The following is a 22335-nucleotide window of genomic DNA, read 5'->3' as shown; positions in this document are numbered from 1 at the left end:
ATTAGAAGGGAGGGTTATACATTAGAGGGAATCTCTGATGTCAGGCGTATCGGGAAGTCAGTACCTCAGCCAATGGGGAAAGAGAGAAGGAAAATGCGGCCGGGAAATTAGGATAAAAAGGAAGCTGCATCTTGCAAAAATTTGAGAGACCCCAGGGGAATGCCCCATGGCATCTCCCTTTATTTGAATAAAGGTCTCCTCTGTCTCCTTTTTGGACATAAACCTCTGATGTTTGTGGATAAATTTTCCTGACTGTGCCTTGACATTCCCTGTGAAGCCTCTTCCAGGGACCGATCACCCTCTCAGAGGGTGAGGATGTTCAACCTGAATTTCCCTTGGCAGAGCTTTATTCCATCTCTTCTTGTCCTGCCGCTGGTCACTAGGGAGAGGTCAGCACATCCCTGACCGCTGCCCCCATGAGGAAGGCGTGTCCACAGCCTGAGGCTCCCTCTACACCTTCCCCAAGCTGAACAAGCCAAGTGACCTCAGCATCTTAAATTTCAGCCTCGATAACTCTTCGTCATCTTGGCCGCCCTAATCCTGACACACTAACAGTGTGATGTCCTTCTTAAATTGAGGTGCCCAAAACTGCTCATAGGACTCCACATGGGGTGTGCAACCCCACAGCACAGTGTAGAATGGGATAGTCACCTCCCTGGACTGGCCAGTGGTACTGTGCCTAGTGCACTCCACAACATAATTGGCCCTTTTGGCTGTCACTTGTGGCACACTCTTGGCTCATACTCGACATCAATCCAAAAACTCAGATTGCTTTTAATGGAGCTGCAATCCAGCTTCTCATCCCCCAGTTTCTCTGTGCAACCACGATTTCCCTGTCCTGTGTGGAGAATCTGGCACTTGTTAGATTTTAGATGATTGGTGATTGATCAACTCTCTGTCCAAATCTCTCCTAGGGTCCTCTACCATCAAGGGAGTCCACAGCTCCTCCTTGTTTAGTATAATCAGACTTAATTCCTGCAACCAGATCATTTATAAGAACATTAAAGAGCACTGTCCCTAAAATTGAGCCCTGGGAAACCCCACTGGTGACTAGGCACTAGCTTCTTAATCTTGAAAAGATAGAGAACTTCCTCATTTGCCATTATGCTGGTTTCAGCAGGGATACAGTTAATCTTCACAGAGGGTAGTACAAGGCTATGTTTTGTATTTGTGCTGAACACAGGGATGACAATATAGAGATATTTCTGCTGTTGCTGGGCAGTGCTTTTACAGAGCTACAGAGCCAAGGTCTTTTCTGTTTCTCAAACTGCCACATTGACAGGGAAATTGGGGATGCATAGGAGGTTGGGAGGAGACACAGACAGGATAAGTGACTCAAACTGGCCAAAAAAGATATTCCAGACCATATGGCATCATGCTCAGTATATAAATTGGGGGGAAGAAGAAGGTGGGACATTTGGAGTGATGGTGTTTGTCTTCCCAAGTAATCATTATGCATGATGGGATCCTGCTCTTCTGGAGATCACTGAACACCTCTCTTCCCATGGGAAGTGGTGACTTAATTCCTTGCTTTGCTTTGCTTTTGTGTGTGGCTTTTGCTTTCCCTATTATACTCGCTTTATCTCAACCCACGAGTTTTCCTGCTTTTACCCTTCCAATTCTGTCCCTGATCCTGGGAAGTGGGGTAGTGAATGAGCAGGTGCTTGGGGCTTGGTTGCTGGCTAGGGTTAAACCTCAACAGTGATGTAAGCCCTGCTGGGTTTGAAGTTTAACTTTATGATCCTTATTTGGAAAGCAGAGGGTGAGGGTGGATTTCCTTTTTTTGTGCCATGTGCCTCTGCCATAAGTGAAGCTTTCCAGAATGGGTGCTGGACCAGTTGAGGAGCAGAGAGTCAGTGCAGTCTAGGCAGCAAACATCACTTACAAACCAAACCCCTCTGGAAACTCAGTTTTCTCCCAGTCCCAAAATTTCCCGTGACATTTTGCTAATGCCTATGCTGTTCAGAGCAGACACATCACTTAACAAAAACTCAGCCTTGTTAAGTTAAAAACCTGATACAGTCACACTGATGTGTCCCCCAGATTCTGGAAAAACAGCAGCCTCATCAGGCCAGTGTCATGCAAAGGCTATTTTATCTGCTCTTACACCTCAGCTCTGAACAGAGACACTGTGCATGCCTTGGGAGTCCCCATGTTGTCCTGAACATGGCCTTGTTGCCCAGTATGCAATTTGCACACTGAGGTGAGGTATTTCTATTCCTGTATTTCTATTTCTTTATTCTTCTTTGTGCAGAGTAGGGAGGTGGGAGTTAACTCACAAAAGGCTGGCCTCCTGATAATCAGAGCTTTACACTATTTATACGTTTTAACAACCAAAGGCATCAACATTGATCTGTTACAAATTACATAACTTTATTAACCAGTACTCAAACCACTATTTGCTGGTTGTATCTCATTTCTCGTGGCTTTTAGTGCAGATGCAGTTCTTCCAGTTGAGTATGGCATCTCTTTTGAGTAGGTGGTTAATGGGACATGAACTCACTCCTGGAATTACCTTTCCCCCAGTTACTGCTCAGTCGTGCTGACTTCAATTCTAGTGGTTTTCTTTCAGTCAGCCCATTCACCTTGGGATTGTCTTCTCTTTTCCTCAAAAGAAAAGATTAGCCAAGTGTACTATGTTCACAATGCAACTGCATAATCATAAGTGTCGAGCCAGTTACAGATGAACAACCAAAAAAAAAAAATTGCAAAATTTGTCTCAAACCCTTATTCAGATCTTGAGGGGCTCCAATCTGGAGGAGACTGATGTAAGCTGCTGTCGTGTCCACCCGAAGCCCCCTGGCTTCACCTGCCCAGCTGTGACACAGACAGCTGCAGGGGACATGCCCCTGTATCTCCGGGAGAGTCGGGGAGCGGCTTGGACTGGGTGCTTCAACTGTCAGTCCGGTATGGAGGAGACACAGCATCCAAGGAGAGAACAAAGGAGCCGACTCAATGCTGGGGAAGCAAACTTGGTTTTAATCTAGGCTCCAAGGACCTTCGAACACCAGGTGATCCGTCAGCCGAGAGCACTCTCTGCACTCCGGCAACAGTTTAGATATGGGGGTGGTAACAGGGAGAGGGGAACGCCCATTAAGCAATGGGGGATTTGAGGGAGTGGAGGATGAGGGGATAGACAAGTTCAAAAACCAATGGGGGAAGCTTAAGGGAGGGGCCCCTGGCCCCCGTCCAATCACACGATGCCCAAAGTAGAAGAATCTGGATGGGAGGGATGGGGAGCCAAGTCATGGACAAGGCACCAAGGGAGGAACAGGAGGATAACTAAGCAGTTTCAGGGAGATTGACATTGAGGGTAGAGGCGGGAAAACTCATGGCAGAACCATCAGGAGGAAACAGGGAGTTAAGGGACAAACAATTACAGAACAATTATAAAAATGTAAAACCATAATACAACAGTAAGCTTGGTTTTGGCTTATATCAATGCACACAAAATCACAGAATCACAGGATTGTTAGGGCGGGGAGGGACCTCTTGAGGTCATCTAGTCCAAGCCCCTTGCCAAGAGAGGGCCACCTGGAGCAAGTTACATAATCAGATAGGGTTTGAATGTCTTTGGAGAGGGAGACTTCACAACTACCATGGCATTCGGTTCCTGTGCTCTGCCACCCTCAATGCAAAGAAGTTCATTCTCTGTTGTGGTGTGTTTTTCTTTAAGTTTTCTTATTTTGCCCACTCTTCTCTTCCCTAATCTCCTCCCCTCCCAAATTGCCAATCCTCCCTATCCCTACCCTTTTACCCAAAAATCTTCTCTGTCAATCTCTTAGTACTCTATGCCCCAGATGTTTCTTTGCATTATCCCCCTCCCCTGTTTTCCCTGATAGGTTTGTAGAATGTTAGTCCCACCTCAGACTCATCCCCTGCATGTCCTCATTGGTTAGTTGTCCTATACCATGCCTCCTGAGTTGTAGTGTAAAATCCTCTGTGTACCCCCTAGTCGGTGCCTTGGGGTCCACTGTCATCCACCTAATAAATCACCCCAGTCCTACCTCAAGATCCATGTTGCTGTTCTCTGTTCCTGCGCTGGACCACTGATAACTAGGAGCTCGCAGGGGGTATATCTCACCCCTGCTGTCGCTAACACCAAGCGCGCCACTGAGCGCTGTGACACACCGCGACAATCCTCACGTTGAGGTGGAACTTCTTGTGTTTTAGTTTATGGCCATTGCACCTCATCCTATCACTGGGTACCTCTGAAAACAATCTGGAACCATCTTCTTGGCACCTGCTTTTGAGATATTTATATGCATTAATAGAATCCCCTCTCAGACTGCTCCAGAATGAGACAGGCCCCATTCTCTCTCTTACAAGGCTTTCCTTGTAAGAGAGATGTTCCAGATCCCTAATCATTATAATATTATCATTATTTAATTTTATTATTTATTCATATTCTTACTACCAAATAGAATAAGAAATCTTATATTCTATTATTATATGTCATTATTACATATATATCTTACATATCTAAAATATATATCCCATATATTTTTATATTTTCTTCTATGACAATAATTAATATAGTAGTAGTAGTAGTATACTACTACTACTACTACTGCTACTGCTACTACAGCCTTTGCTGAACCCTCTCCAGTACGTGCTTGTCTCTCTTGGATTTTCATTCCAAATCTACATGTCTGCATCAATCTGAGCTATACTGTCATTCCACAGTACCCACTCAGGCTGGCAGCAAATAACCACTGAATTATTTAGGTTGGGAAATATCTCTGAGATCAATAGGTCCAACTTTTGACTGATCCAGTATGTGTATGATGCATGTGTGATCTTAGACCCTGTCTTTGACTGGGCTGTCACCGGGGCCCAACCAGAGCTACTGCGCCTACAGAGCGGGCAGGGAGCTGCCCAGGGCCACCCAGAGGATAGGAGCCGCTTCCCACTGCCCTCCTTGGGGCCACCCTGTGCCTTTGAGGGGCCGCAGAGCAGACCACGCTTGTCCCTCAGGTGGCCCTGAGGACGCCGGGGATGCACGCAGCCCCAGCCAGCCTGTTCGAGCAGATCACAGGACGGGTCAGGTTGGAGAGACCGCAGTGGGTCATCTGGTCCAGCCTCCCTGCTTAAGCAGGGCCATCCCAGAGCACACGGCACAGGATTGTGTCCAAATAAATGGGGTATCTCCACTGAGGGAGACACCACAGCCTCCCTGGGCAATCTGTTCCAGTGCTCGGTCACTGCACAATAAAGTTATTCCTCATGCTCAGGTGGAACTTCCTGTGCATTAGTTTCTGCCCATTGCTTCTTCCCCTCTTGCTCAACACCACCGAGCAGAGTCTGGCTCATCCTCCTGGCACGCTTTCCCCCCCTTTAGGTATATAAGTACATTGATGAGGTCTCCCCTCTTAGTCGGCTCTTCCAGTGATCCTCTCCGGCAGCGACCACCTCCCCTCCCCGGAGGCGCTGCCCGCCGCCCGCGCCGGCCCTTTCCCCTCCCCGGCCCTTTCCCCGCGCCGGCCCTTTCCCCTCCCCGGCCCTTTCCCCGCGCCGGCCCTTTCCCCTCCCCGGCCCTTTCCCCGCGCCGGCCCTTTCCCCGCGCCGGCCCTTTCCCCTCCCCGGCCCTTTCCCCGCGCCGGCCCTTTCCCCGCGCCGGCCCTTTCCCCTCCCCGGCCCTTTCCCCTCCCCTTCCGCTGCCCCGTTTCCCGCCGCCGGAAGCGGCCTGGCGCGCGAGGCCTGCCGGGATTGGGCGGGCGGTGGAGCGGCGCGAGAGCACGGCCCCGCCATCGCCGTGTCGCCGCTGTCCATCTGTCGCCGCTGTCCATCTGTCGCCGCTGTCCTTTTGTCGCCGCCGTCGCCTCCGTCGCGATGCCCGCCGCCACGAGCCCGGCCGCTCCTGCTGCGCAGGAGGCGCTGGAGATCGCCGGCCGCATCATCGACCGGCAGATCCAGGATGACCGCTGCTACCCGGACTTGTCGGAGCTGCTGGCAGTGCCGGCGCCAGGTGAGTGAGGAGCGCCCGCTCGGGGTCCCTGTGGCCCCGGGCTCCGCCGCGAGGCGGCCTCGGCCGGCGCGGCGCGGCCCGACACGCGTGCGGTGTGTGGGCCCTGCTCGGGGACTGGGGCGCGTGTGAGGAGCCGTCTCCGGCGCGGGGTTGGGTGGGGCCGTGCTGTGTCTGCTTCGGTGCGCGGGTGAGAGTTGTGGATATGAGCACCGTAGGAGGGCGGGAGGGATGGGCTTCAGGTGCCTCCTGTCCCTCTGAAAGGTGACGGAAACGGCTTTAATTTTCCATTCTTCCTGTTGGGAAGTTCCGTGCAGAATGCTCTTGTGGTAGCCATGTGCCCCCCACCATGCCTAAGTTACAAGCAGCCTGGAAAGTCTCTTAAGCTCCACTTTTTTTTTTTTTTTTTTTTTTTTTTTTTTGTCTGCAGCTTTGTGTCACGCTTATGGTATAAGGTGTACTTCCTCTCAGGCAAATTTCGTTTTGTTCTCATTAACACGTGGAGGCAGCATTTCCTTCTCCATTAGTGCTGACTGGCTGGCAAAGTGGGCTCCTAGAGGCATTCTAGTAGTATATATCCAGAAGTGGCCGGATGCAAACAAAGAGTATCTGCGTTCTGTTGTGCAGTGATGGCATGGCCACAGTGTAGCTACTCTGCACAGCAAACAGTGGGTGTTTTAAGTTGGTACTGGGCGTACAGGCAGCCTTTCTAGGTGAAGGAGTAGGCTTCTGGCTTGTTCATGTGAATGTCTGGCTATACAATGAAAAAAGCACTGTAGGGTATCGCAGAAAAAAAGGGGTAAAGAGTAGTCTGGAGTCCTGGTGAGTTATTATAAGAGCTTGTTTGCAAATCTGTTTGCTCTTATCACATTTAAGACTTAAGATTTATTGTTTGTGGTTTTGCTCCTACAGAAAACTCTGTCCATATCTATTTTGTGAGTAGTGATACTTAGATGTATAAAGTCTCTGCAGCATCAAGGCATTTGATTTTTTTTTTTGTTGTTGTTGTTTTTTTTTTTGTTTTTTCTTAATTGAAGGTAGCCCTACTGTATCTGGTATGTCAGATATGGATTATCCTTTACAAGGACCAGGTTTGCTGTCAATACCCAATCTTCCAGAAATCAGCTCAGTCCGCCGAGTCCCACTTCCACCAGAGCTAGTGGAGCAGTTTGGACGTATCCTTATGTAAACAAATGTCCTAGATTGTGTAAGAAGTAATATTAGAAACAGCTTTCCTTCTTATTTTTCTTCCCCAGTCTTTTTGTCAGACTCCCAGCAAAAAGCTTCAATGTTGTTCAGGTTCTCTTAATAGCACTCTAAGTGGTAACAAGGGGCATTTGCGTAGAGTTGTTGGTAGAATTGGTTTCTAAATGAAGAATTTTGAAGTATGCCATTTGTGTAATACTGAATTTTAATGTTTTTAAATGCTCTGAAGAGGATTTTGCCGTTACTGCCCAAAATGCATTTAATCCTTACATCAGCAGTGCTTTAGATATGCAGTGCAATTGTATGATGGGAGTATTTCCAGAGATAAGCAGAGCTTGGCTGACCATCGACAGTGACATCTTTATGTGGAACTATGAGGATGGGTACGTAAAGCTTGCATTCCTGATGTTGTTGTATTGGTATTGTACCAGAAGTTAGCAACTGGAGCAGTGGGAGATTGTTTACTGGAAGCATGGAGGTATGCCGTTCAGTTTAACTGATCTTAATTCCTTTTAGGTTTTACTAAAACTTTTGAATAGTAAGTGTATAATGATCTGTAAGAGTTAGTAATACTGCTGTCAATTCATCTACAGGTGAGAGAAAGAGAAATGAATTTGCTTTGAGTCAGACATTTAATATCCTAAAGTTACTGCTCTTATGCAAACACTTTGCTTGTACTGAAAAAGTAGATAAAAATCCCTGTAATTGCCTAACTTTTATAAGTAGATTTAGTAAGTACTGAGATGCATGTGCAGTGACCAATCATTCCCACAGTATTCCCACAGTAGTATTTATTATATTACTAATAGGGCATTAGTATTTTGAAGTATTGTGATTGAAGCTCTCCATCCTTGCTTATTTTATGGATGCGTAAAACTGAAAATAAGTTCAGTACATTTTGAAATGGCATTGATCAGTTTATAGTTTGCATGTTTACTACTTTATTTGCCTACATAGTAAGCATTTGTGTAGTAAGAATTGCTTTATACATATTGTTGCATTCCCTTAAAAAACCAAAGTTTAGAATAGCTACTATCTATACATTTACATTATGTCAGAGTGTATGAAATACATTCCCCAAAGAAAACAGCGCTGCACAGAGTTAGTGGTAGATAGTGGGGAAGAAGTTGGGAATTTTTTGCATCAGATAATTTTCATGGGGGGAAAATAATCCCATGTGATTTCCTTCTCTTGATGTTAATCAGTATTGCAGATGCTGCATTGTGTAAGTCAGAGTAGACTGCAAGAATTAACAAAATCCAAAAATATAAAATACTGCAGTTGGATTTGGTTTGAAAATCAACTATAGGAGCTTCAAGCAACTCATGACCTGCTTTCACTGAAAATGAAAGGTGTATATAGCTTCAGAGTGTTGCAAAAGCATTAATAATTTTAAAATATACATTGATTTTACTTACTTTGTTTTTATGATATGTTATATGACAACTGTCATGCAGTTTTTTGTTTGTGTATTGACAGAGGCGATCTGGCTTATTTTGATGGCCTCAGTGAAACTATTCTTGCAGTAGGCCTTGTAAAGCCAAAGGAAGGTAAGGAATATTATGACAGAGATTAGAATTGGACAGTACTGGACTTTCTGTCTGTTTTTTTCAGTCTTTATTTATATATGCATTTGTGTTTTATACAAAAAATGCAATGTAGGTAGTATAAAAGCCAAAATACGTTTTTGGGTTTTATATACGCCTAGATATTAATATGCACATGTGTGATGCATGGATGCATAGCACTTGGTGCTATGGTTTAGTTGACATGGTGGTATTCAGTTTCAGGTTGGATTCAGTGGTCCTGGAGGTCTTTTCCAGTCTCAGTGATTCTATGTTATGTGTAAGTCTGTGGTTTGTGTATATATATATATGTATATATATATATATGTACACACAGACTATATGGGATTATTTTGATTTTAGAAACATTAAAAATTAATTATGAGCCAAAAATAATGTGTAGTTTAACAGTTATTTTCACTGTAAGCTTGCATTTTTGCCACATCATGCTTTAGCATTTGTACTGTTTATAAATTTATATATTCAAGTGATAATTTCCATGAGATTCTGGTTTCTAGCCCTCCCAGTTATTTCAGTATCTACTGCTAAGATAACATTAAAGTCAAAGTTGAATTAATAAATGAGTTGAGTTTAAAAGAAGCATACTGGTAAGAGAAATGTTGTTTTAAAGATCCTGTTCTTCATGAAGTGGAAGTGGAGCTGCTGGCTGATACTCCTTTCTAATTCTAGAATTCCACAGATTGTTAGTCTTAACATATGACTATTCAGTCTAATCAGTTGATGTGGCTTTCCAATGGATTTATTTGTTTACATCATTGTGATCAGAGAAGCAGGGTGCAAAGTAAAATTTTATTTTTTTAATTAGGTATCTTCCAGCCTCATGTACAACACTTACTTGTTCTGGCTACTCCTGTGGATATTGTGATTTTAGGACTTCATTGTTCTAATATACAGTCAGGTAATTCTCTCTTCTCCCATATTCCCAGTGTGTTAATTCCTATCTGTATTTACACATGGCAGTTTTATTAGTAGTCATTTAAAAAAATAAAACCCGTGTGCCAAGTGCCTTGTTAGTTTTTAAGTCATGTTACAAGCAGGGAAGATAATTTTTATCATGTGTGCACTTGCTGGATGGTAGATTCCATGAGAAGCATTAAGTTTTATTACTCATGTATTTAATGTAAAAACGCTTTTGAAACAGGTGCTCCTGTTAATTAAACAGCATGTTGGAGAGGGAGAGAAGATAGCTGCATGAATCTTGAAACTGTGAATAGAGTTCATTAACTTTGTTGGCATTTGTATTCCAACCACAAAAATTGAGAACCTGATAGCATGTTTTTATGCCGTATATACTAAGAGAAAAAGCTGTTTGGTGAAAGTGAGAGAACTATACTACTTCTTTTTAAAATAATATGTCGATGAGAAAGATAAAACAAGTAGAAACCTGTGTTTTGGAGAGAACAGTCTATAGAAATGAAAAACGTTGCATTTCCTTCCTTGGAAACGTACATAGAATGGATTTGTTACTCTGCAGTTGACATTGGACAAAGGCTGTTCAAGAATATGTTCACAACTATGAAATTTTCTGTAATTTTTTCTGGTTTCTGAAATGTTTTTTATCACAAACCTGTAGTATCTATTATAACAGCTTAAAAACTAAAGAGGATTTATGTTTTTTTGTTTACTGGAGGTGCTGGATCACTCAATGACAGCATGTCTGGAGGAATGCAGCTGCTACCAGATCCTCTGTATTGGCTCCCTACTGACAACACCTACATCCTGGCAATCACATCCACTGATAACGGAAGGATCTTTCTGGCAGGAAAAGATGGCTGCTTATATGAAGTAGCATACCAGGTGATTGTGGGTTTTACACACAAGCTTTTTTTTCATTCTTTCACTGTTGTGAGATCTCAGTAATAATAGTTCTAAAACATGTCTCTTTCCTTCTGTAATTGTGTTGCATGTCTTGGTTGCACAACAGCTTAGGGTAGATGCATTTTCTTTGAAGAAGTAGTATTTATGTGGAGAATATCAGTGCAGTTTTGGTTGACTTTAAAAATTCAAATTGCGGTATCTGCACATGTTTTTTATGCAAAATTTTCATTTTAATGATCACTGTTTTCTTTCCATTTAATAACACATACTTTTTCAATTAAATCAGTAGTTTACAGTTAAATCTTTACATGTTTTTGCACTCATCTTTTGAATGACATTTTTAATATTGCTCCTAGTTCAGTTTTTGTTTTGCTTTTTCTTTCAATGTTGTATTTGTTTTAAATTGTAGGCTGAAGCAGGTTGGTTTAGCCAGCGCTGTAGAAAAATCAATCATTCAAAGAGTGCGCTGTCTTCTCTTATTCCTTCATTGCTACAGTTCACATTCTCAGAGGATGGTAAGTACTGTTACTAAAGTTCTTATTAGCCAATAATTTAATGTAACCTTTTAAATAATACTACCGAGAAGTCAGTCTGAATATTTTGCTTACTCAGAACACTTAGTTATTGTCAATGATACTTGCAGTGGTTGATTATTAGAAAATAATTGTACAGAGGTTCCAGATGACTGGAGACTGGCCAATGTGACTCCCATTCATAAAAAGGGTGAGAAGGAGAATCCTGGTAGCTATAGGCCAGTTAGCCTTACCTCAGTACCTGGCAAGATAATGGAGCAATTTATACTGAGTGTCATCATGCAGCATCTATAGGATGGCCAGGGTATCAGACCCAGCCAGCATGGGTTTAGGAGGGGCAGGTCCTGTTTCACCAGCCTGCTCTCCTTTTATGACCAGGTGACCCCCCTGGTGGATGCAGGAAAGGCTGTGGATGTTGTGTACCTGGACTCCAGCAAGGCCTTTGACGCTGTTTCCCACAGCACACTCCTGGAAAAGCTGGCAGCCCACGGCTTGGACGGGAGCACTCTGTGCTGCGTTCAGAACTGGCTGCATGGCTGGGCTCAGAGAGTGGTGGTGAACGGTGCTGCATCCAGCTGGGGCCAGGCACCAGTGGTGTCCCTTAGGGGTCTGTGCTGGGGCCAGTCCTGTTCAATATTTTTATTGACAACATGGATGAGGGTACTGAGTCTTTCATCAGTAAATTTGGAGATGACACTAAGCTGGGAATGTGTGTCAGTCTCTTGGAAGGTAGAAGTCCAAGTGCTGGGTACTGCATTTTGGCCACAATAATCCCCTGCTATGCTATAGGCTGGGGATGGTGTGGCTGGACAGTGCCCAGGCAGAAAGGGACCTGGGGGCACTGGTCAGCAGCTGGCTGAACATGGGCCAGCAGTCAGTGTGCCCTGGTGGCCAAGGGGGCCAACGGCATCCTGGCCTGTATCAGGAGCAGTGTGGCCAGCAGGAGCAGGGAGGTCACCCTTCCCCTGTACTCAGCACTGGTGAGGCCACACCTCGAGTGCTGTGTCCAGTTCTGGCCCCTCAGTTTGGGAAGGACGTTGAGACGCTTGAGCATGTCCAGAGGAGGACAACAGGGCTGGTGAGGGGCTTGGAACACAAGCCCTGAGAGGAACAGCTGAGGGAGCTGGGGGTGTTTAGCCTGGAGAAAAGGAGACTCAGAGGTGACCTTATCACTCTCTACAACTTCCTGAAGGGTATCTGGAGCCAGGTGGGGTTGGTCTCTTTCTCCAGGCAGCCACTGACAGAACCAGAGGACACAGTCTCAAGCTGCACCAAGGGAAATGTAGGTTGGATATTAGGAATAAGTTTTTTATGGAAAGAGTGATAAAGTACTGGAATGGTCTGCCCAGGGAGGTGGTGGAGTCACCATCCCTGGATGTGTTTAAAAATGTCTGGATGTGGCACTTGGTGCCACGGTTTAGTTGAGGTGTTAGGGAAGGGGTTTGACTCCATCTTTAAGATCTCTTCCAACCTAGTGATTCTGTGAAATCGAGACAGATTGTGTGTTCAGGATGTAGATAACAAAGCCTAAAAAAATTAACATTTCTTTGACATTTCTAACTAAAGTGAGTGATATGTAGCACAAAATTAATATGTGCTTAGTGGTATCACATGAACATGGAAAATGTATAAGTGAATAATATTACCTTCTTTCGCTGCTTAGTCAAAAATATTTTGAAATTAAAGTTTTTTTTCTCTGGGATTTTTTTTTGTTATTTGTTTAGTAGCAGTTATGTTAGTTGATTGATGTTTTAAATCCCTTACAGCAGCAGTCCTGTATTGAAAGTGCAGTTTCTGTGAACTTATAATTCATTATTTTACACGTTCTGTCCCAAACTTGCTTTCCCAGCTCCAGTGTTGATTTGCTGGTTTTCCCTTTTTTCCCTCCCTTTCCAGATCCTGTAGTTCAAATTGCCATTGACAACTCTCGAAATATCTTGTACACCCGATCAGAAAAAGGAGTCCTGCAAGTATGTGACTTCTTACGACTCTTTGGTCTGCTATTAATGTGTGTAATAATGTACAGGTACCTCTGTAAGTTTACCTCAATGTGTGAGAATTCTCTGCAGCTATGTTAGGCCTTACTTGTGTTTCTCTTTTTGTAGCAACGTGTGTGCTGAAGATTTGAAAAGCTTATTTTTTTAGGAAAGAGTAGCCTCAATTCTGTGGAAACATGAGTACAAAATAAAAATATAGCTTGAGTTACTTCTTGATTAGTGAGGCTGAATTTATTAATTCATTCATAAATCACTAAGCTGTGTTATTGAATTGCAGGTTTATGATTTGGGGGAAGATGGTCAAGGAATGACTAGGGTTACTTCTCTTTCACAAAATGCTATAGTTTCTGCTGCAGGGAGCATTGCCAGGTATGTTCATGACAATATAAGAGGCTTTATTTAAGACCCATAGTTTCACAGTGCAATTTTGAAGAATTTGCCTGTTTCTTTGGATTAAAAGTGTATTGGGTTTTTTTGTTTTATTTTTCAGAACAATTGATCGTTCTGTATTTAAGCCTATTATTCAAATAGCCGTGATTGAAAATTCTGAATCCATAGACTGTCAACTACTAGCAATCACACATGCAGGTAAAAAAAAATGCTAGTTCCGCTCTACTTAAACTGATAAATGGTATCTGCACAGTTATGACCTTTCTTATCTTCTGTTCAGGTGTCCGACTATATTTTAGTACGTCACAATTTAAACATCCAACAGCTCGTCCTTCCATGTTAACCTTGGTCCATGTCCGTTTGCCACCTGGATTTTCAGCTTCTTCGAATGTAGAGAAGCCTGCAAAGGTTCACAGAGCTCTTTATAGCAAAGGTAGGCAGTGGAGCATGACTCAAATGAGATTATTTTTTGTGTGTGACAGTCACAATTGCTTTGATTCCTATAAACATTTGTTTTACCTTTAAGATGGCAAATGGTGTTAAAAGTGACCGTTTGTAGTACCATATGGGATACAAATCCAGGAGTTATTATATGCTGTTCAGATTGTATGGTAATGACTTAAAGGTTGAGTTTTGCTAATGTAGGAATGAATTAATGAGTTTGCATTTAATGCATGATGACTGCTTCTAATATGGACTTATTATTGCTGTTCTTGCTAGGAGTCCTGCTGATGGCAGCTTCAGAAAATGAAGATAATGACATCCTGTGGTGTGTCAATCATGATTCTTTCCCTTTTCAAAAGCCAATGATGGAAACACAGGTATAAAGCAAACTTCTTTATGATTTTGATGAAATCTAGGTATTACGTTTTCTTTCATAATAACAGATGCCTGAATAATACTGTCTGAAAGAAAAAAGTAGGCGACAGAAAATTTCATGAGGAGTTTGAAAACTCTCACAAAGCTGAATGAACCTCTCTTAGTAGGGATCCCTAGTTCAAGCATGCTTTTCTAGCTTGATGTTAAAAGCATCAAGCTTTTGTATGCACAAGCATACAGTATTCTAGCTGTATGTCAAAAGCAATTGCCTTAACTTCTAAGACTTGACTTCTAATTAATATATTTGAGAATACTGTTGTCTGTAGCAATGCTGCATATTGTGCACAAGCGCAGAAGAACGTGACTCTCTGTCCATAATGGTGTTGATCAGTATAAAAGTTGTTTAAAATGTAGATGCTAGAAACTTTGTGATTCCTTATTTAAACTTACATGCCGTGTCTTCATTAAAATCCACACATGATTAATGTCTTCCTTATTTCATGGGGGGACAGTTACTGACTTTCATTTTCATTTTTGTTATGGAAGTGGGTTTGTAAGAGAAGTTTGGAGAGGGTTAGTTGCCTTATGTGTCAGTTCAGGGAAAACGTATTTCATGTCTGAAAGACATTTAAAGTCTTCTGCTGAGGTAGAGGAGAGACGTGTCAAAAATAGTGTTACTGAAGAAATAGCAGAGTTGGAGTGAATGAAGTGACTATGTAATTTAAAACCTTCAAAGTCAGGTTTGGATTAATCTGCTGTTTTAATTAATAACTTACAAAGGAACTTAATAATTGTTTCAGATCCCTACCCTGGAAAAACTTAGACATTAATATCCCAAGTGCCGACCTCTTTTTTTCCCAAGGCATCTGACAGCAACAGACCACTAGATTTCCCAAACATAAACTGCTGCCTGTTTTTGAGCAGCAATTCTTACTGGTTAGCATACATAGTTTTCTGGAATGTCTTCACTAGTATATGGCTCTTCCTGAGTTATATTTGAAGTACTGCTGCCAACTGTAAAAGTCTTGTAAACCTTTGTAATTCAGTTGCAGCTTTTTAAATTTTTTTAAAGACATCTTTTAAATTAATTATGCCTACGGTGCTTAGTTCTAATGTGATTAGTAGATGGTTGCTGTTTATATTGTAGCAGCCTTACTTTGGAAGTTGTTTTACATTTAAATGTAAAACAATATGCTGTTCCCCCAAAAGAGGCAATATATTATTCCCTTTCTCTTAAAAGCAGCAGTGTATCTATAACTGTAAATTTGGTGGTAACTTTCTGTTAGACAGCACAAGAACTTATTTTTGTTGGGTTCTGTTGTGTGAGGAGAAGATTCTATTCTGTGTAATTTTAAATGGTAAATAGTAAAACATTACCATGGATGTGCAAAACCCATTTCTGCTACCAAAATGTGGATAATATTTATCTGTTGCTCAGATGACGACCCGTGTTGATGGACATTCCTGGGCTTTTTCTGCTATTGATGAATTTAAAGTTCAGAAGATTGTAACACCACTAAATAAAGACGTTATTCCCATAACTGATTCACCTGTTGTTGTTCAGCAACACATGCTGCCACCTAAGAAGTTTGTTCTGCTTTCAGCCCAAGTGAGTAGAGTATTACTTTCCTTGACATAGGTTACCAGAAGAATTAAGTATGAAATTGGACATCTCATCTAAACCTGTTCATGATTCATTTTATATATGTTTTAAGGATTATATTTTGAACATGAAAAGGAATCAGGAAGAAGATTGCTGGAACTATCTATACCTATTTTAAATTTATTCAAAGGTTTTAGATCAACTTATGTTATACAGTGTATTAGTAGTTTTTGTTGCTCTCCAGAAACCTTTGCAGATACAAACCCGGTTCTTTTAGCCTCGGTTATGCTCTTAATTACATGAAATTTAAACAGTCACTGTCTGCCCAGAAAAATAGTTCAAGTAAATATTGTTGGCAGTTGAAATTTGAATTTAGAATTTCTTATTTGTCATAGAAAAAGTCCCAAAAGGGGTTTTTTGACAGCATTTTAGAAAACAAGCCCACACAAAGAAAGAAGTGAACTTGCCTACTTTTCTGATTATGTTTAGCAATATTTTTGGCACTCAACATCTCAACCAATAGGCTATTAAAAATAGTGTTTAAATATTAATGTCTTGCAAACTCTAAACCTGCAAGCTGCATTTGTTTAATAGCAGCTGTTTTGTTAAGGGCTTTAATTGGACCTTTTCCAGTAGCAAGTTTGAATGCAGGGAAGGTGATTAATATTAAGTCTTACCATGCCTTGAATTCTTCAAGGATTTTTCTTCCAGTCGGTTTTCAGGAATTGCAAGACACACAAAGCCTTTATTTTCTGTGTATACTTGCATATGCTTAAATGCATATAACCATTACTTGCTTGCTCGTATGGTTATATTCTATGCTTTGTGTTAGGCTAAGAATAGCATTAAAAAAAAATAACTCAGTTTGTTGAGAGTTTGTAACCATTGCAGCACTTGCCTGCCTTTCCTTGATTCACTAGTAATTGGGAACTGGGCTTTGGGCACCCGGTACATTTTTATCCAGTGGTGCTGTGGAGGATAACTCAGAATGCCAAAGATAAACATCATGGAGATGGGTGTGTTGTGATGAAACAGAGTAAAGATAACTTTAGTCTAACTTGCTTTGCCTTACTTTTAGGGAAGCTTTATGTTTCATAAACTCAGACCTGTTGATCAGCTGCGGCATCTGCTTGTGAGCAATGCAGGTGGAGATGGAGAAGAGATTGAGAGATTTTTCAAGTTGCATCAGGTAAGAGCTTTTGATGTGTTATGAAAAATGGAAGACTTGTCACCTTTTTGTTGTTGCTGCAGCCTTCTGGTTAATGTTTCATTTACCAATTACAGTAATTGGTTAATTTTTCTTTTGTCTACGTAAAGCTATATCGTATAGAGAAATAATTTCTCATTTTATGGTATATAAAAACAAATATGTCATTCACTTTCCCTGAAATTCCTATATCTTGTATGCAGAAGTGTAGTGCAGAAGTGTAGTTCTAAATTTCTTAGTTTAGAAAGAAGTTCATCTGAGAGCCGGAGAGGAAGAGTTTCTAAAAAAGTTTTAATTCCTACCACTACAAGGGATTTTTTTATTTTGAAGGCCAGTAGAAATGTGTGTAGTTGGTCTGGGTATTCTGTTTTATTAGCAGCTTGAGATAAACAAGAAAAAAAACAGAAGCTTGGTTATTGTGGAATGCAATTTTAATATTACTAGTATTGTGTAGTATCTGTAGTGAGTGTTCACTGTAATCTATTCTCTTGTGCTTGGAAAGGACATAATTGGCATTGTAACAGCTTATTAGAACATGCAAACACTGATTTTTACAAATGTTTTTTCTTCAAACACATTTATGGTAATTTATGGTTTTCTGTTTGTAGAAATTGCATGAATCTTAGTCCTACTTAAATGTCAGGCATGGAGGATGCTCCCTACCAGTAGTAGCACTGAGTTTGCAAAAACTGTATAGCAAAAACTTACCTGATACAGTGGAATAACTTGCTAGGGTTCACTTCTTGTCTATAATTTGGAAGAGCTGATTTCCCTGGCTTCTAAATAAAATAATGCAGAAAGTACTTACTGTTTTAGTTATTGAGGAATATAATGTCTATAAATGTCTTACCTGATGCCCTGATTTTTAGAAGTGTTTTCTTTTATAGTTCTTATGGAAGTTTTAAAGTTCTAATAAAACTTCTTTAACCTTCTGATAATGTTTACATATTTAAGAGTCAAGAGTTCCCACAAAATTTCATGAATAAATAGGATAGTTTACATATTTCTCTGTGGGTGGAGAGAAATGATTGATTGATCTTTGGACTAGTGTGGTTGGAGAGGTGGTAATTCCATCCTCAAATCCACAGTCACCTTTGGAATTCTACAGATAACCAGATGTTTGAATAAAATGGGGGCTTTTTCTCTTTTGAACTTACCAAGCTTCTGTGTACTCGTTTCATGTCCAATAGTGATGCTTACCAACTTGCTCCAAGACAGCACACTAACATTGTAATATGCTCTAGGAGGATCAGGCCTGTGCCACTTGCCTTATTTTGGCCTGTTCTAATGCTGCATATGATAGAGAAGTGTCTGCCTGGGCTACTCGAGCATTCTTCAGGTAAGTTTTAATTCTGTCTGTTATTCTGAATATTATGCTCAGGATCACAACGGTCACTAAGCACGTGTACAGGCTTTTTAACCTGCTGCCAGTTCAGGGCCTGGTGACTTTTGATTATAGGTGTTGATGGTTTTGGTGGTGGTGGTTTTGGGTTTTGTGGCTCTTTTTTTTGGTTGGTTGGTTGCTTTGGCTGTGGTTGTTGCTGTTCAGTTTGGTATGTTTTTTCCAGTCCAATTTAAGTGATTAAGTATGAGCTTCCACTCTGGAGGATTAAATTCTAACTCATGTATCTCAAGTGCTGCATATCCTTGGTATGGTATAAATACGTGTATTTTCATTAGCTGCCTTAAAGAAATCAGTGTAGATAGAGAGTCACAAACTTGTTGGGTTGAAAGAGGCCTTAACTTGTTTCAACCTTTCTGCCTTGGGCAGGGATATTGCCGACTAGATAATGTTGCTTAAGACGCCATCCGTCCTGGCCTTGAATACTTTAATGAATGGAATATCCTCACTGTCTTTGGCCAACCTCTTCCAGTGCCTCATCTACCTCACAGTAAAGAAATTTTTTGTAGCACCTAACCTAAATCTTTTTGACCTTTTAGTTTAAAATCATTCCTCCTTGTCCTATCACTATCTGCTCTTGTAAAAAGTTGTTCTCCCTTGATTTTTATAAGACACCCTTAAGTCCTGGAAGGTGCTATAAGGTCTCCCCAGACTCTTCTCATCTGCTGTCTGAACAGCCCCAGCTCTCAATCTGTCTTCACAGCAGAGCTGCTCCAGCACCTTCATGGTCTTCATGGCCTCATGTGGACCTGCTCCAATGAGTCCAAAGTCTTTCTTGAACTGAGGACCCCAGAGCTGGATGCAGTGAGGGTGTGTATGTCGGGTGTCTCAAAAGACAGGATAGAAGGGGAGAATCACCTTACCACTCCTCTAATGACGCAGCCCGGAATAATGTTGGCTTTTTGGGCAACACTTTTTTTTTTTTTGTTGTTGTTGGTTTATTTCCATCTTTTCATCCATGAGAACCCCTAAGTGTTTCTCCACAGGACTGCCCTCAATGAGTTTTTTCCCCAGTCTGTGCTCTGTAGGACAGTGCCCTGACCCAAGTGCAGCACCTTGCACTTGGCCTTGTTGAGCCTCATGAGGTTCTTGTGACTGTATATTGTGGGTCTCTTGGCTGTCCTCACAGGGAGAGAAAACATTTTTTGCTAAGATACAGCTGTTGGGAGTGATGATAAAATGTGCAGTCTAGAGTGTTGCGTTCCCAAAAACTTATTAGTTTCTTGCCAAAACTTGTGCAGGTGTTAATGTCAGTAAGCTGTTTCCAGTAGGTTGTGAATAGTTGCTCTTTATTAAATTCAATTTTATCACAAAATAAAAGACAAAATGTGGATTATAACTCTGGAGTTAGCAAGGGAAGACATAGCAAATTGCTCATGTAATACTATAGGGGTAGAGATGAATAGAAATTACTTGTGGATGATAGAAAGACAACCATGGGTCATCTCAACTGTGCCCTTCTTTGCACTTCCCTGTAGCAGCAAACCTTGAAAAGATGCTAAAGCATAAGTCTGACTTTGGAATTGATAAATTTCTCTTAAAAACTACTCTGGGATTTTTATTCCCCATTTTAAAAGAACTCCGAAATTGCTGTTAATTCTCAAAGACATGAAAATTGAATGGGCCGTGAATCACATGTTGAGAATTTTTGCTTTTGCAAACTTTAGGTATGGTGGAGAAGCACAAATGAGATTTCCATCAGCTCTGCCTCCTCCCAGCAACGTTGGACCTATTTTGGGTTCTCCTGTTTCTGCAGGTATGTAGCAAGCATTTCATAGTCCTGGACAGGTTTTTTTTCCTTGAATATGTTGTGTTTTGTCTTCTCAAAAGTGCTTGTGTTCTTTTTGTCTGAAATAGACTGTGTTTTTCACTTACTAGCTAGTTAATGACAAGAGCTTTTTCCATTTCTCTTGAGTGGTTTTTGGATTTAGTGAGGGGGTGGTTGTCTCAAATGATGTGTCCATATTGCATAATACTCAGATAAGACACTGTGAACAGGGTATACATTTGTTACTTCCAGAGTCATTTCAGCAGCCAGAGAACAACTTAATAATGTATTTGAGAAGTTGGTTGCTGTGTAGATATAACAGTATCTTCCTACATTGTCATTGTCACATTGTCATGCCTCTACAGATATTGCTTATGAGAAGGAAGAAGAAATTTGATCAAGAAACGAGCTAGTCATTTGGAGTGATTTCTGTTTAACAGCTGTCTTCAGCATTTTGTTACTGCTTATTTTTCTCCTCAGCACTTGATGCTTCTTGGAGTGAAGGCCTTTTTGTACTTTCAAATTCACATAAATTTCTACAGTTGCTGTAGAAATATATGCATTACTCAGTTTCAGATTGGAAGATTTTTAAAAAAGAAATTCATGATGATGAGTTTAAAATTCTGATTGAAATACTGAATTAAATTAATTACTGTTTTTTATCTAGAACTCATTAATGCATAAGATCCTCTTCTTTCATCTGACATGTGGCATTCAGTTTTACACTACAGACATGGGAAATAAACTTGTTTGCCTGAAATTCAAAGAAACTCCATTTCATTACCATTTTTTGATATGTATCCAAATTCCTAAGTAATGGAGAAAAATGTGTTGAGGTAGGATGAAATTTAGGAAAAACAGTCGAGCCTGTTTTTCAGAATGCTTAACTACTATAAAAACTCTTAAGAGGAGTGGCTGCTTTTATGAATTAGTGGCATCACTTTCCAACCCTTTTGGTGTGGAACAGTAACAGTTTTGGGCAAGAGCTGAGGCAAAGCATAAGAATGTAAAATTAAATCTGAGTTGGAGAGAACAGCAACAGTGGGAAGAACAGGTGCCAGGAGCAGACTAAGAGTGAAATTGGGTTGTGGGGAAAATGGCAGGAAGCTCTGTAGTCAACAAGGAGACTCATTTTAGGAGTAAATGTATTTTTCCCAGGTCTAAATGTTTGCATATTTTTGTCGTTCTTTCATAAATGCCTCTTTCAAACCTAGTATCAAAGCAGATGTTTCCATTTTGCTTCAGTAACAGGTCCAGGTGGAAGATGGCACCATTCTTCTACTACTTTCTCGGTTTGCTCAAAGGGTAGAGAAATGTCATGTGAAATTAAGATTCTGATATTGTGAATGTCCCATGTGGTGGGTCAGACACTGCTGACAGAAATTCATACAACCACCTCATAATTTTGCACGTGAAACTACATAACAATAATGTTAACATTAAAAGGCCAGGTGCCTTTCACTTATTTCCATCTTTTTGCCGCTGTCGAAAGTGTAGTCATGCATTTGCATGCTGCTTTTCTGCAAGTTTGTGCTTTGCTTTAGCACATGTGGCAATGTGCTTTGAGAATGTATTGGCACTGTGTTATCCTCTGTGCTGTTGTGTGTTGCCAGGTTGAGAGAACTGTAGCAAATTAGGCAAAACTGTATCCTTTGATAAAAGCCAAATTTTCAGAGTGCCAGTTTTTCTTGCCTTTTCTGTGATACATCCCCTTATTTGCTAATGGTATGTGGACATTTTTATAGATGACCACACATGCTCCTGATATTTGGAGGTCTTAAGTTAGCTATTCAGACTTAATTTGCAGGAAGAGATGGAGTATTCACAGCTGAACTTGAGGCTGTGGACAGTCTCAGACTTAGTATTTTGAGTCACCAGTGTTGCTGTAGTGTTTGTACATCTGCCCCATATAAAAATGAAAAGTAATATTACCAGTGTTCAGCATTCAAAAGGTGACAAACAGCAAAAAATATGTGGGCAATATTATATCCAGTGCAGACAACAGATGGTGTTCAATAAATTAACACATGAATGCTGGGAA

General features: G+C 41.3%; 1 protein-coding gene across 2 annotated transcripts in view; it reads left to right on the top strand.

The window, feature by feature from the left end:
* Nucleotides 1-5798: 5798 nt before the first annotated feature.
* NUP155 (nucleoporin 155) overlaps nucleotides 5799-22335 on the top strand; it is a 30547-nt gene continuing 14010 nt past the window's right edge. Inside the window, exons 1-17 of one of the 2 annotated variants that reach the window (XM_068176284.1) lie at nucleotides 5799-5968; nucleotides 7003-7140; nucleotides 7458-7554; nucleotides 8651-8721; nucleotides 9563-9655; nucleotides 10388-10554; nucleotides 10985-11090; nucleotides 13005-13078; nucleotides 13383-13474; nucleotides 13596-13693; nucleotides 13776-13928; nucleotides 14216-14316; nucleotides 15753-15923; nucleotides 16996-17106; nucleotides 18369-18463; nucleotides 20194-20282; nucleotides 21540-21599. In XM_068176284.1, the coding sequence (XP_068032385.1) occupies nucleotides 5833-5968; nucleotides 7003-7140; nucleotides 7458-7554; nucleotides 8651-8721; nucleotides 9563-9655; nucleotides 10388-10554; nucleotides 10985-11090; nucleotides 13005-13078; nucleotides 13383-13474; nucleotides 13596-13693; nucleotides 13776-13928; nucleotides 14216-14316; nucleotides 15753-15923; nucleotides 16996-17106; nucleotides 18369-18463; nucleotides 20194-20282; nucleotides 21540-21599 (1852 nt within the window). In that variant the 5' untranslated portion in view covers nucleotides 5799-5832. The remainder of the gene's footprint in view (nucleotides 5969-7002; nucleotides 7141-7457; nucleotides 7555-8650; nucleotides 8722-9562; nucleotides 9656-10387; nucleotides 10555-10984; nucleotides 11091-13004; nucleotides 13079-13382; nucleotides 13475-13595; nucleotides 13694-13775; nucleotides 13929-14215; nucleotides 14317-15752; nucleotides 15924-16995; nucleotides 17107-18368; nucleotides 18464-20193; nucleotides 20283-21539; nucleotides 21600-22335) is intronic. The other variant, XM_068176286.1, reaches the window with a different exon arrangement.

Source organism: Anomalospiza imberbis, chromosome Z (genome assembly GCF_031753505.1).
Source record: "Anomalospiza imberbis isolate Cuckoo-Finch-1a 21T00152 chromosome Z, ASM3175350v1, whole genome shotgun sequence".
Lineage (NCBI taxonomy): Eukaryota > Metazoa > Chordata > Aves > Passeriformes > Viduidae > Anomalospiza > Anomalospiza imberbis.
This window is presented reverse-complemented; position numbering and strand designations above follow the sequence as displayed.